General features: G+C 64.3%; 2 protein-coding genes across 2 annotated transcripts; one reads left to right on the plus strand and one right to left on the minus strand.

Annotated features, from left to right (window-relative positions):
• The first annotated feature begins 2,059 nt into the window (after window positions 1–2,059).
• Window positions 2,060–4,350, plus strand: INHA (inhibin subunit alpha). The gene is made up of 2 exons (XM_074145723.1): window positions 2,060–2,426; window positions 3,042–4,350. The coding sequence occupies exons 1-2, from the start codon at window positions 2,060–2,062 to the stop codon at window positions 3,773–3,775; spliced, it is 1,101 nt and encodes a 366-aa protein (XP_074001824.1). The 3' UTR covers window positions 3,776–4,350.
• A 1,612-nt stretch (window positions 4,351–5,962) lies between these two features.
• On the minus strand, window positions 5,963–7,282 carry LOC141463361 (gap junction gamma-1 protein-like). The gene is made up of 2 exons (XM_074145713.1): window positions 6,100–7,282; window positions 5,963–5,970 (listed from the first exon to the last, which is right to left on the minus strand). Exons 1-2 carry the CDS (start codon window positions 7,280–7,282, stop codon window positions 5,963–5,965), a joined length of 1,191 nt encoding a protein of 396 aa, XP_074001814.1.
• Between the last annotated feature and the right edge of the window lie 6,629 nt (window positions 7,283–13,911).

A 13,911-nucleotide genomic window follows, 5' to 3' on the forward strand; every position in this document is an offset into this window, starting at 1 on the left:
AGAGGCAAGGCACCCCCCTGTACCCACTGGTCACCACCCAGGGCCCTGCCATGGGGAAAAGTGGGGCTCCCACAGGAACAGGTCCCTCTCCAGAGTGTGGTCCCACAGGCAGGATCCAGCCCTTGGGTGCTGAGAGCCATGGCTGGAAATAATCAGCCCCAGGCACAGAGGGAAGGCTGAGGAGAGGGGTCCCGCTCTTGGAGGGCTCTGCCTCCATCCCCAGCACTGTGGGTAACTGCGCTCACGGTCATGGGCAGGAGTGGGGCTGGGTGCTCCATGCCTCCCCTGGGTGAGCGCACCCGGCCTCTGCCCACACCGTGTCTGGGGCTGGTGCAGAGTCTCTGGCCTCCCTCTGGCAGGGCAGGCGAAAGAGAAACCAAAATATTCCCTGAAGGAGCCAGAGGGGACGATGGGAGAGGTCCAGTCCCTGAGGAGCGGCAGGGACAAGGGTCAGCTTCTCCTCCCACACCCCTGCCCCGGGGACGGTGCATCCATTCAGAGCCACCTCCCCGGCCGCTTTCCCAGACACACGGGCCACCCCACGACAGCACCCACAGACCCACATAGCCCGGATAGCTCGGCCATCCCGCTGCCCCCTTCAACCACCCCTTTCCCCCATCACCCTGCCCCATCCAGCCCCACAGCCCATTCCTCTGCCCCACGCACGCACCTCGCTCCGCTGCCTTTCCCCTGTGTCTACCAGTGCCGGCACCAGCTCCTGCCACTTCCCCCAGCTCCGCTCCTGGGTGTAAGCGCGCAGGGACCAACCGTTACAAACGCCTGCAGCTGCTGTCCCCAAAAATACCCTCTGATGACACGCTGGGTTGATAAGACTGAGCCTGCTCCATTCAGCGCCTCGCCGGGGCAGGGCTGGACTATGTATAGCAGCCCGGTGGGAGCCACCCGGCCCGGAGTGGGCAGGCAGCACCCCATCTCCGGGGTCCTGGTGTGCTACAAACCCGGCCATGCCTCCATGCCGGGTCAGCCGGCAGCAGGAGGCAACACACCTCACGGCACGGAGTGCATGGCATGGGTCACCAGGCTACAGTAGGACAGGACACGGTGCACAGGGTGGGATGTGCCGCACCAGATGCTGCACGAGATGCCAGGCTGCAGGGGATGGGATGTGCCAAACAGGCCATGCTGTGTGGCATGTGGGGCTGCAGGAGGAGCGGAGGGGTGTGGAGGCTGCCCACCATCCTGCAGGCAGGGCGGCTGGATGGGGGGATGCCTGGCAGTGTCCCCACAGGCAGTGGTGGGAGGAAGGGCAGGACACACTGAGTCCCCCCACTGCCTGTGCCCCTCCTGGCCCAGGAGCCAGCCTTTGGCCAGCCAGCCTGAACACCACCATGGCATCCTTCTCCTGGCTCTGCCATGGGGTCTTAAGCTGGCCAGGCTCTGCCTCATCTCTTCCTTCTCCTCCTCTTCTCCTGAAGCTGGTCCAGCCTCCCTCAGCCCCAGGCAGTGCGGGAAACTCTTGCCATCCTTCCTGCTTCATGGTCCCAGGACCTCGTCAGCCTCCAGGCTGCCCTGGAGATGCCACAGCCCCCCATTCTCCAGCCTGCCATCCCCAGGCCCCTATCCTCACATCCTGGCTGCCCCATGACCCTGATGTGTCCCAGCCATCCCTGGCAGGAGGGTGCCCTGCCTGCCGACCCCCAAAATGCCCCCCCAACAGGGGCCTTGCAGGGGGTCCCTGCCCAGATGTCCCTGCTGCGCACAGCTGCTGCCACCTCCCACTGTCCTTTCAGAAGCCCCAGATCTGCAGGTCCTCCACCATGGGGGGCACCCAGCACTGGCAACAGCAAAGCTCACCCAGGGTGCCCCTCCATCCCTGCCAGTATAAGAAAACATTCCTGGCAGCACCCTGCCTGCAGCCCAGTCTCCTCAGCCCCACGCACCCACTGCCCCCAGTAGCATCCCCTCCCCAGCAAGCGCCATCCCCCCCCACACCACACTGTCCTTGCAGTCCTCGCATTCCAGACGTCTCAGTGCTTTCGCTGCCCAGAGATAATATTCACAGCGAGCAGACGTTTGCGTCAGTGTCAGATAGGTCTCAATGCCACCCTGTCCCGGGGGGAGTGCAGCGGGCAGACGGGCTGGGCAGGCAGGCAGGAGCCCGCAGCAGAGCCCCCCGAGCCACCAGCCCGCTGCACGCCCCATGGTCATGTTGCTCCTCCTGCACCTGCTGCCTGCCATGCTGCCCACCGCCGTCCTGGCCAGCTGCACGGGGGCTGGTGCCGACCGGCAGCTCATCCTGGCCAAGGTACGGGCTCGGGTGTTGGAGCATCTGAGCCCCCCGCTTCTCCAGGAGGAGCCCCAGAAGGAGGCGAGAAGGGTGCACCGGAGAGACGTCCTTGAAAACACTAAAGTCGAGCCCATGGAGCTGGAGGACACCTCCCAGGTGATCCTCTTCCCTTCCACAGGTGAGAATGCCCTGGTGGGATGGAGAGGGCAGAGGGGTGAAGCAGAGTCAGGGCTTGGACAGTGGGGATGCAGCAGGATGGAGGGGCTGCTGTGGGGGGCTGCAGGAGAAGAGAAGGAGGGTACACCAGGCTGGGGCATTGGCAAGGTGTGGTGGACAACCAGGAGGTGGAAAGGGGTGGCGAACAGGGACAGACAGAGTAGCCCAGGACACAGGCAGGGAGGGAGAGGGGCAGGCAGTACAAGAGGGTGCTGAGCAGCTGGGGAACGGCTGGGCCAGGTGGGATGCAGGGACATGGGGAGGGCTGAGGAGAAGGACGGGTGGGATAGGGTGGGATGCTCAGGAATGGGGCAGGAAATGGGATGCGATTCTAAGGAACAGGGCAGGATGCCCAGCTATGGGGCAGGACACTGGGGGACAGGGGCAGCAGAAATGGACCAGCCTATGTCCACAGCAGGGCTCAGCTGTGGGTCGCAGTGAAGTGGCTCCTGCATAGCACTAGACACCAGCTCCCCTGCACCCCGGGGACCCTCTGCAACACCCCAACTCCCACCTAGCATCGGGGACCCTCCCTGGGTTTGGGTGCGCACCCTGAGCGTCTTTCTCCCCTCCGCAGACGTGCCCTGTGAGCCCATGCAGCCGGACAAGCTGCTGGAGGAAGAAGGGATCTTCACCTACCTCTTCCAGCCCTCGGCACACACCCTGAGCCGCATGGTCACCTCTGCCCAGCTCTGGTTTTACACCGGCCCCTCGGCTGCCCCCAACCACTCGACCCCCGATGTGCTGACCCTGTCACCGCAGGGCCGCATGCCGGTGACGGCCACGGTGGTGCAGACGCCCGAGCACTGGACAGTGTTTCACTTCGCCCCGGCATTGCTGCCCCAGCTCTCGCAGCCGCTCTTCGTCCTCCTGGTGCGCTGCCCCAGCTGCCCCTGCCTGGCTGAGGGGGACAAGATGCCCTTCTTGGTCGCCACCACCCGGGCGAAGGGCAGCGAGAGGTCTCGCCGTTCCGCCATGCCCTGGTCCCCAGCCGCCCTGAGCCTGCTGCAGCGCCCGTCCGAGGACCTGGCCGCCCACACCAACTGCCGCCGGGCTTCCCTCAACATCTCCTTCGAGGAGCTGGGCTGGGACAAGTGGATCGTGCATCCCAGCAGCTTCGTTTTCCACTACTGCCATGGGAGCTGTGCCGAGGGCCACGGGCTGAGCCACCGCCTGGGCGTGCAGCTCTGCTGCGCCGCCCTGCCTGGCACCATGCGCTCCCTGCGCGTCCGCACCACCTCTGACGGCGGGTACTCCTTCAAGTACGAGACAGTGCCCAACATCCTGGCCCAGGACTGCACCTGCGTCTAGGGCGTCCCGCAGCCCATCCCCGGACAGTGATCCCAACCAGGAGTTGCTCGCCCAGCGGACTCCCCCACCCCGCGGGGACCAGAGGGACCCAACAGGGGGGGTTGGGCTGTGTCACCCTCCCCTGCGCAAGCCGGAGTTTGGGGTTGCCCCTGGTACAGTCACGCTGCCAGACCTGCCCCACGGCTGTCCCCAGCCTGGAGCAAGCTGAGGTATGGCAGGTCTGGGACAGGCACCGCCTCGGGCAGAGGCATCGACCCCCTGCTGAGGCCAGCCCGCTGTCTGCAACCAGCTCAGCCCCCCGTTTCTCCTCACTTGCTCCCCCCCAGCAATTTCCGCCCCCCATCCCAAAAAGGACTGGGTCCCACTCCAGCTGCTGAGTGCAACAGCCTCCCCGTGCTCCCAGGCAGGGCCAGGCTGCCACGGCAGGAATTGGGATGTCCCAGTGTGAGCCCATGCCAGGATCTGGTGGCAGGGCTGGTGGCACACGCAGCGCTGCAAGCGAGCCCTCTCCCGGTGGCACAGCCTGCTGGAAAGCTTAATGGGATGAGTGAAATAATAAACCTGTTCCTTTTACCAAAACAGCCTGGAAATGCCGGTTTCCACCAGAGGCAGCCACGGAGGCAGCATGCAGTTGTGCAGTGGGATGCAAGCTCCGCGGGGGCTTTCGGCCGGAGGAGGGAGGGGACGGGTGAGTGCTGCAATAGGGGTCCAACTCCGACACAGGGTCCCAGAGAGGGGATTGGGGTGCCTTGGCCAAAACCAGGGCATGGTGTGGCTGGGTTCGATCTGGCCTCAGGGCAGGGGAGCGCAGGGCAGGGCAGCATCCCTTCTGCTCCCGGCTGCAGCGCGACGGGGAAGGCATGGGGGCAGCGGTGGGACGGGGAGCTGTGGGGGCAGCGGTGGGACGGGGAGCTGTGGGGAAGCCCCTCATAGGGCCCCTCACTGGGGATGGGACCACGCAGGAATGGGGCCGGAGCAATCTCACTCCATCAGGCCGATGGAGGCTGCCCCGGCTGCAGCCGCCTCCGCACGGCAGGAACGACTGAGTCACCCCGGGGCCAGCAGGGAGGTCCCAGGGCAAGCCGGCAGCGCTGCCCACCCCAGCTCAGCTGCGTAGGATTCCCTTCCCACCCCTTCCTCCCGAAGGACCGGATGCAGCAGTTCAGTACAAAACGTCTTCAGCCTTTACTAATATAGATATAAAAAAAAAAAAAAAAAAAAAAAAAAGAAGAAAAAAACCAGAGTGACAATCATTTCTGAGTAAAAAACAACACTACAAAAATCCCCGCGTGACCCAGGCTGAGATGATGAGAAATGCCCCGCTGGCTCCCGGCCGAGCCTGGCTCAGGGTGCCGCGTCCCCCCCAACACGGGACCAGGGTCTGGCCCTGTGCAGGGGGTCCCAGCCCCACGGCCAGAGCGGGAGGGGATGGGATTTGGTCCAAGGGCAGCCGGCCAGGAGTGGGGCGGAGGCGGCGGGAAGGACAGCCCCTGCCCTCTGCACAGACATTTCCCAGCAGGACAGCCCCACGGCTCGCACCCCAGTGCCAGGATGCTGTGCAGCACGGCTCCCCCCCGGCACCTTCTGGCAGTGGCGCCGCCAGGACCCCCTCCCTCCCGTCCGGTCCCCACTGTCCCCTGTGCCTCAAGCACAATGCCAGCCCAGCACTGTGCCCCATGGTTCAGCCCGGCCAGCCGGACCCCCAGGCTCGGCTCCCCGAAACCCCCACACCGTGGGGGCAACACCGGCATCGCCGGTGTGGTCTGCACATGCACAGCACCGGCTGGCGCAGCAGCGGCTGGCAACGGGCACGGGAGGGCAAAGGGAGGCGTGAGGAGAAGATGCTGCGGGAAGGGGGTGCGGGAGGAGGAAAGGGGGGTGAAATGGGAGAATGGGGGGAGGCACAGGCCCAGAGCAGGAATCGGGAGCAGAGTATAAAAATGCCAGGGTGCACACGCTGACGAGTGTATAAAAATGTACAAAAATAAGATATTCCCTTTTTGAAAATCAAGTAGGAATGTCCCCCGAGGCCCCCATCCCTGCCGCTGCCCGCCAGGACAGGGCTGCCCAGCCAGTCCCCCAGGGCAGGCATGTGTCACCCTCTGTCCCGCGCTCCTGGCAGGCTGCCCGTCCCACGGCGGTGGCAGCAGCCACTCCGGCAGACACCACCGTCCTCCCTGGTGGCACTCACAGCCCTGCGGGAAGCAAGAAGCAAGTTAGCACCTGCCCCAGGGGAAACAGCATCCCCTCCCCAGGGAAAACCAAGGGAAACCGCCCCGTGTCCCCACTCTGGTCAGCCGGATGCATCCCCCTCCCTGGCTCACCCGTGGTCCTGTCGCAGGTGGCCGTCCCCTTCTCGTGTGCGAGGTTGAGGCGGTTCTGCTCGGCGGCGATGCCGTTGGCCTCGGGGCTGCTGCTGCGGGCAGGGCTGGGGGGCCGCGGGGGGGGCTGGAGGTGGAAGGCCACCTCCAGGTGCTCCTGGGCCAGACGCAGGTGCTCGCGCAACCGGTCCAGCTCGTGGGCCGGGGGAGCCCCGGCCAGGGCAAAGCGACCCGCCACCGCCGCCTGGGCCAGGCTCTCCCGGTAGTCCAGCTTGCCATCAGGCAGCGGGGCTCGCGGCGGCTCCTTCTTCAGCGAGTGGTAGGTGGGGGGCGCGCCGGGGGCTTTCTTGGGGTACTGCGGCGCGGGGCTGCCGCCGGCCGGGAGCGGGGGGCTGTCGGGGTGGCTCAGGGCGTCGCGGATGCGCCCCACGCCGAGGTGCACGAGCTCACAGAGGTTGAGGAAGAGGCAGAGCCCGCTGACGGCGTACATGATGAGGAGGAAGATGGTCTTCTCGGTGGGGCGGGAGACGAAGCAGTCGACGGTGTGCGGGCAGGGGCTGCGGCTGCAGACGTAGGAGGGGCTCACCTCGAAGCGGTACAGCAGGTACTGCCCGAAGAGAAAAGCCATCTCCAGCAGCGAGCGGCACAGCAAGTGCAGGACGTAGGCACGCATCAGCCCGTCCTGCTTGATGCGGCGCCGGCCATCATGCTTCTCTCCGCCCTCTGGGCTCTTCTCCTTCTCCACCTCGATCTCCTCGAAGATCATGGGGTCCTCTTCATTATCGTCCTCCGCCTCCTCGTAGTCCCGCCCGGCCCCCCGGCGCACCACTGGCATGCGTGCCCGCCGGGCTACCGGTGCCCGGCGCCGTGAAGACTCGGGCATGCGGGCGATGCGGTGCATGGCGAAGCCCAGGTAGAGGACCGATGGTGTTGCCACCATGATGATCTGGAAGATCCAGAAGCGGACATGGGAGAGCGGGGCAAAGGCATCGTAGCAGACGTTCTCGCAGCCGGGCTGCTGCGTGTTGCAGACGAACTTGCTCTGCTCGTCGTAGTAGATGGACTCGCCCCCCACGGCTGTCAGCACGATGCGGAAGACAATGAGGACAGTCAGCCAGATCTTGCCCACGAAGGTCGAATGGTTGTTGATCTCCTCCAGGAGCCGCGTCAGGAAGCTCCAGCTCATCCTGGCCAGGCAGTTGGCTCAAACCCTGCGGGGACGGGACAGGCAAACAGGCACTGAGCAAGCCAGCATATGCCTCACTGGGCACCCCCAAACCACCAGCCACCACCCCAGCTCTGCCACTCTCCCTCTCCCAGCACCGACAGCCCTTCCCTTACCCACAAGTCCACAAATACAGCCCTGCACAGGCAGCCATCTCCCCCAAACCACGTCCCCTGCCCAGTGCCTCCTCCCCACACTCCCATCCGCATCCTGCTCCCGCCCCACCGCCAGCCAGGTGGGTGGAAGGACACCCGGGGAAAGTCTGGGACATCCCTGTTCCCCGCAGGACACATCTGGGGGAAAAGTCAGCACAGCCAGGGTAAACACAGCAGCATGGGGCAGCACCAGCTGGGGACTGTGAGGGGACAGGAAGGGGACAGAACTGCCTCCTCCGCTCCCGGCATCGCAGCACCCATTTGCCACCTGCTCCTGGGCAGGTCCCCAACCTGCACCACACCCTGTCCCAGCACCCACACCCTCCCACGGGGGTCCACGGGCCCCTGGAGGAAGGCAACACATGGCAGCCCCTCTAGCCCGCTGCAGCTGCCAGCCCTGAGCCCCTGGCCGAGGGGGCTCCCCTGAGCAGTATCCCCCACCACATGGGTCCCCCATGGTCCTCTGCACCCCCCAGAGCTCTTCCTCAAGGGCCAGCAGAGACGCAGCACCATTCTGCCCCACCAAACCTACATGCTGTGCCCTCCCTCCTGCAGGACCCCCAACTCCCCAGTCCTTACAAGCCCCCAAAGCCCATGGTGGCCGGTGGTCAGAGCACCCCACAGCAAGAGCTGGCGGGGGGGTGAGGAGCAGGAGAGTGATGGCAAGGTGCAGCATGGGGCAGCCAAGGAATTGCACAAAGTTCCAGAAAAACAGCTGATACCGGAGGTCGAGGAGGAAATTACGAGGACCACGCCACAGCTCCCGGCCAAAGGAGAAGACACAAGAGGAGACACCCCACCACCATCCCTGGTTTCAGCAGCTGGCACATGAGCTGATGCAAGGGCAGCAGGTGGCAGGGCTGCCCGGGAGAGCAGAGGGGACGTGTCCCCACAGAGCCCCCCAGCTTCCCCTACGCTTCGCCTGCCCTCCGGCCAGCCCTGTCCCATCACCTCTGGCCGGGGCACGTCCCTGCGGACGATGGCTCCCGCTGCACTCACGCCACTATTGTCCAGAATAAGAGGATCTTTTTGGCTTAGCTCAGCCTGCTTCCTGAACAACCTCGCCTCAACAGAAAAGCCCCTCCAGCTCAAGCACGCTTGCGGTCTTGGGGACCTCACTGACAGCCTGTGGGAGGTGGCACAGGCTGGCACCAGGGACCCAAACCCAGCCCATCAGGGCCACCATCCTGCTGTTGTCGAGCACCTTGCAAGGTGTCACTGCTGCCCCATCTCCCTGGTGTGAGGCCCTCTTCCCCACCACTCTGATGGATGGAGGATGCTTTGTCTGCTGCCTGGCAGCAGCACACCACCCCGGCCCCAGGGCAAGGGGCTGGGGAGGCGACAAGGTGCGGGGACCAGGTAGGAGAGCAGCCCCAGGAAATGGCAAGTCCAGGGAAAGCAAAAGCACACACGTGGGCACTGCCATGGTGGTCAAGCACGGGTGACACAGGGTCAGACCTCAGCAGGGGTCAGGAGCTGCAGTAGGCACAGCCAAGGCAGCACAGATCTTCCCACACCCCTTCCCCCCGCCCGGGGCAGGGTCCCCCCCAGGGCAGGTAGCCAAAGCCCAGCTCTCTATCGAGGTGGCCAAGCCACCCGCCGCCTCCCGGCCACGCCGTCAGTCAGGACCAGCACCATGTGCCTTGGCTGGGCCCTACACCTACACCGATCCCCACAGCCTGGGGCCCCGAGTCCCCTCCGCCCCAGCCTGCCCTGCCCAGGGACCCCAATCTTCCCAACCCACATCTGGGTCCCCCTGCGCCACAGCCCACCCCGGAGATCGCCAGCCCTTGCCCTCTTGGGGGACCCCCGCCAGCCCACGCTGGGTCCCTGCCAGCCTGGCGACCCAGCCCCCCCAGCCCCAGCCTTCCCGGGTTCCTCAGCCCCACTGATTCCAGCCCACCGGAGGGGGATCCCGGCCCCCGCGATCCCCCCTGCCCGCGGCCCCCAGCCTCCCCGACCGCAGCCCACGCCCGGGGCTCCCGCCCACCCGTCCCCAGCCCTCCCGGGGTACCGGCGCCTGCCCCGGCTCCCCCGACCCGCGCCCTCCCACAGCCCCCCGCTCCCCGGCCCCACTCACGGCAGGCCGGGACGAGCGGCTCCCGCCGGCGGACAAAGCGGCGGGGCGGCGCGCCGCCGCCTCCCGCCGAACAAAGGGGCCCGGGGCCGCCCCGCCCCGCGCACCGCCCGCCCGCCCGCCGGTGCTCACCGACCGCCCCGCACCGACTGACCGCGGGGCTGCCGTCCCGTCCCGCTCCGTCCCGTCCCGTCCCGCTCCGCTCCGGACGGTCCCGCGCCCGCCGGGTGACTCAGCCACCGGGCGGGGCGGGGCGGGGCGCTGCCGCCCCCGAGCTCCGGTCCCGGTCCCGGTGCCGGTCCCGGCTCGGGAGGCCGCGCAGGGCCGCGGGCAGGGGCCGGCCCCGGCCTGGCCGCAGGGGGAGAGGAGGGAGCCAGCGCTCCGGCCGTGAGACTCACCTGGACAATAACCTCCTGCCCCCCGTAACACCAAATTCTGCCTCCCCCGGTGAAGAGAAGGGGAAAGGAGATGGAAGGAAGGAGGGACCTGGTAGCTCCAGAGGGGAGGTGGCCCCAGGCCTGGTGGGAACGTGGAGCAAAATTCCTACCTGAGCGGTGGGAATGTGTTTCAAATCTTTTGAAGCCTCTGCTGCTTCTCCTGCCCCAGGCCAAGTCCCTGCAGCAGGGCCGGGGCTGAGCACAGAGCACCTCCAGATGTGCCCTTGGAGAGTCACCACTGCTCTTCCTGGGCAATAGCACAGCTTTGAGTCACCGCTCCAGAGCTGTGGACTGTCCCTCTGTCAGAGAACCCTGGCCATTCACTTTCTGCACTGCTAAAATTGGCTCTGGGGGGTTTTCTCAGGGCTGAGTCCCCTCACAAGGCCAACCATGCCTGTGACATCTTGTGCAGAGCACCCTGTCCTTGTGCCCTTGCATGGGACAGGGAGGGATGCCGGGCTCCCTTGCGCAACCTGAATATCCAGGGGGAAGCTGGTGGTGTCTGCGTCAGCTGGTGAAACGCTGCTTCTCCCCTCTGAAACACGTGCTCCCTGTTGCAGAAGGGTTTCCATAACTGGCACTGGTGGGTGCAGCACCTCTGCCCCCTCCCCGCGGGCAGCACCGGGGGCAAGGAGCAGGGTGGGAAGCACAGCCACCACATCCGGTGTGGGTTTTTGGTTATTCTGGGCCCACTGAGTAACGGCAACCCCAACGCTTCCCCTGACGCTTCCCTAAGTCAGCAAGAGCCACCACGGCGCTTCCCCAGTGCCTCCGCAGCCCAGTCGCTGTGTGCAACTGGAGCCCCCTAGAGCGGCATGCTGCACCCCAACATGGGTGCAGGTGTGTGTACAAGAAGAAGGGGGAAATGGCCCCACTTCAGGCTCTCTTGCTCAATCTTTACCCCCTGCCCATAGATGGCTCCTTCCCAGGAGACAGCTTCAGCCATATGGAGGGAGAGCTGCAGCAGAAGGAAAGGGATTTGACCTGGCTATGAAGAAACACTTTCCGTTCAATCCCACCCTCACCCACTCAACTGCAGCATTAACATTTCTGGAAGGGGAAATGCTTGTAGTAGATCCAGCAACGGATGATCTGGGAGCAACCCCTGGGCACCGTCTCCATCCCAGGCCAGGAGCAAGAGGCGGAGGCAGATGCAGGGAGACAACAAGCTGAGTGCAGAAACTCAAGCTTTTAGAAGGCTGCAAGGAATCATCCAGGGCAGGGAAGGAGCCTGGGACTTCAGCCAGGTGACACCCACAGGGTGGCACGGAGAGGCGGGAGCAGAGCAGGGGGCTGCCAGCATGAGAGCCACATCCCAGCAAGCTGGGGAGGACAAGCAGCACATAGCTGATGTTGAACCAACCTCCTGCTCCTGCCAGGTGGTTAAAGCAGCTTGGGGTTTTCTTTCCTTAGAGTCACCAGAATTTTTCAAGTGCTCCTAGGTCTTGCCTCCAGCCGGGCTTCACCCCCAGGCAGTTTGCCAGGGACCTAAGTGACCCTTTGGCTCTGGTGCTCAGCGCATTAAGAACAAGCCCCCACAGCAGCCTCGCATTAAACCAGAGAGCGTGACCCACTGGAGCACTGCAGACCGAGGCCGTTGCGCCCAGAATGAAGCCGCTTGTTGGGCTGGGGCCAGGTACAGCTGCGGCAGCATTTTTGTGCAGCACAACCCATCCCACGCCTGGGCTGGGGGGCAGAGCTTGCCTCGGGAGGCCAGGCCCAGAGCCTGGTGTCGGACAACCCCATGGACAGGCGTTACTGTGCTTGTCAGCATCTGGCCACGGGCGCCAGAGCCCCTCTGTTTCCCCCAACATGGTGCCCTGTGTGTCCCTGGGCTCTACCCTCATCTTGAGCTTGCAACACCCAAGCACCTGCAGAGGCATCACCCTTTGGGCTGGGGCAGAGGGAAAACCCACAACAGCCAGGAAAGGAAGGTGGTGGGATGAAGGGTGCTGCCCACCCTCATCCCTTCCCTCATCAGCTGAGGCTGACGGAGCCCGGGCCCGTCGTGGGCGGGAAGGATGTGCAAGACCAGCAGCCTTGCGGGGTCCGCCTCAGAGACGAGCTTCGCAGAGGAAACAGGAGCACCGTCACCAGCCACAAACACCAGGATCAGCCCAAAACCACTAAACATGTGGGGCAGAGGCCAGAGCTGGAGCGAGTGTGTGGAGCACGGCAGGGCAGCTCATGGCCTGGCAAGAGCAAGGGGAGACAGTAACCGATGAGATATCCCCAGTGTAAGCGCAGGGATGTAAGTGGAGAATATCCTCTTCTGGAAGAAACACTACAGCCGCAGCACTGCAATGGAGGCAGCCTCACGGACTCCACCACCAGACCTTGCCTCAGCTGCCAGATGGGGTACCAGGGAGGGCACTGGGGCCAGTCTGGCTCTCGATAGCAGCCTCAGTTCCTGCTCTAATCAATAGGGCAGGACGGGCTGGGCCCTGCCATGACTGCCTTTGCTTCCGGGGACGGTGGCAGCGTGGCAGATGGTGGGGCCGGGCGCCCCAGGTGTGTCTGCTGTGGGGCGGCGTGGACCCTGCCCAGCTGGTGCTCAGCAGCAGGATGGGGAAGGGGCAAGGAAGGGGTGAGCTGCCTCCACCCTCCCTGAGTGGGGCCACGGTCGGGCAGGGCTGCAGGTGGACAGCGTGAGTCTTCAGCCGCAAACACGCTCTTCCCAGATTAAACAACTCGTGTGGCACTGGGACAGGGAGCAGACGGCTCCATTAGGGACTGTTTGTCCTGATACAGGTCAGCTCCACAACCAGCTTAATAACCTCCTGATAACAGTCTGAGGCACGCTCCGCCGCAGGAGCACAAAGGGCAATGACAATCCCCTGTAACAGCAGCCAAGAGAGGGCTGGGATGGCTCCAAAAATAAAGATCCCTTCCCTTTCCCCCCGGCTTGATTACACAGACTAGAGAGGGGCATATGGCACAGCCCCTGCCCATCTCCCTCCTGACAGGGTCTCCTTCCCAGTTCCTAGGTACTGACTTCTGCCGGCACCCCCGTCCTACATGTGGCACTCAAGCCCAGCCTGGGCTCGCTGCTCTTCCCCTGCCAGCCAGGCTGGAGGGCAGCCCCAAGGGAAGGGGTTTACAGAGCCCCGGGCCATCGCTCTGTAATTTGGGTAAGGAGTGTTGGCAGATGCAGGAAGGATGAAGCTGGCCAGGCAGGTCCACGAGCTGCAGGGAATGTGTGCCCTTTGCTGCTACATCTCCAGTTCCCTGGAGATGAGGCCAGCAGGGATATCCTGCTAGAAGTAAGCGACCAGTCCCTCCCCTCTCCCAGTTTGATTAGAAAGAAGGCTTCGTTAGATACAGTGCACGGGGGCCGACAGCCAACCCACTGGCTATGTATGCGCAAGGCAATGCTGCTTCAGAGGGCAGAAACACACAGCAGGGAGCACTGAAATAGCCAAACCCCGTGGCTGAGGCACCATTTTCATCAATGTGTTGAACAGCAAAGTAAGACAGGGCTGGTAGATGCCTGTGGAAAAGCTCCAGGCTCGTGGCAACAGCCAGCCCGAAGCCTGAGCCCACGGCTGCCTGCAGCCTGTCTCCAGAGGCCTGTGGCTACTCCAGGCCTGGGCATCCCTCCAGCTACACACATCTTGAGAAGAGCCTGATACAGCAGGGAAATGCTGAGATAGAGACCAGCCTTGCTCCATACTGGCAGCTGAGTGCTGGAGCCAAGTGCATCCAGAAAAGGAGAGGGGAAAGAAGGGTAAAAATCAAGAGTGTCTAAGAGCACAGCTGGGGAACTGTATGTTCAGGGTTATGACACGCAGAAGACCTCTGCAGCTGGTTCAACAGATATCACACCTTTTTGCAGACCCTGGCTCTCCTACGCAACCCTGCTCCTGCACAGCCCTCAGTGGGGGCTGGCTGCAGTGCGGGAGTGAAGGAGCCTGTTGGGGA

The sequence above is a fragment of the Numenius arquata genome, chromosome 3 (genome assembly GCF_964106895.1).
Source record: "Numenius arquata chromosome 3, bNumArq3.hap1.1, whole genome shotgun sequence".
Lineage (NCBI taxonomy): Eukaryota > Metazoa > Chordata > Aves > Charadriiformes > Scolopacidae > Numenius > Numenius arquata.

Coding starts and splice junctions, on each gene's coding strand:
- LOC141463361 (XM_074145713.1), bottom strand. CDS start 7,282: ATGAGCTGGAGCTTCCTGACGCGGCTCCTGGAGGAGATCAACAACCAT.
- INHA (XM_074145723.1), top strand. CDS start 2,060: ATGCCACCCTGTCCCGGGGGGAGTGCAGCGGGCAGACGGGCTGGGCAG. Junction 2,427..3,041: donor GATCCTCTTCCCTTCCACAG/GTGAGAATGCCC, acceptor TCCCCTCCGCAG/ACGTGCCCTGTGAGCCCATG.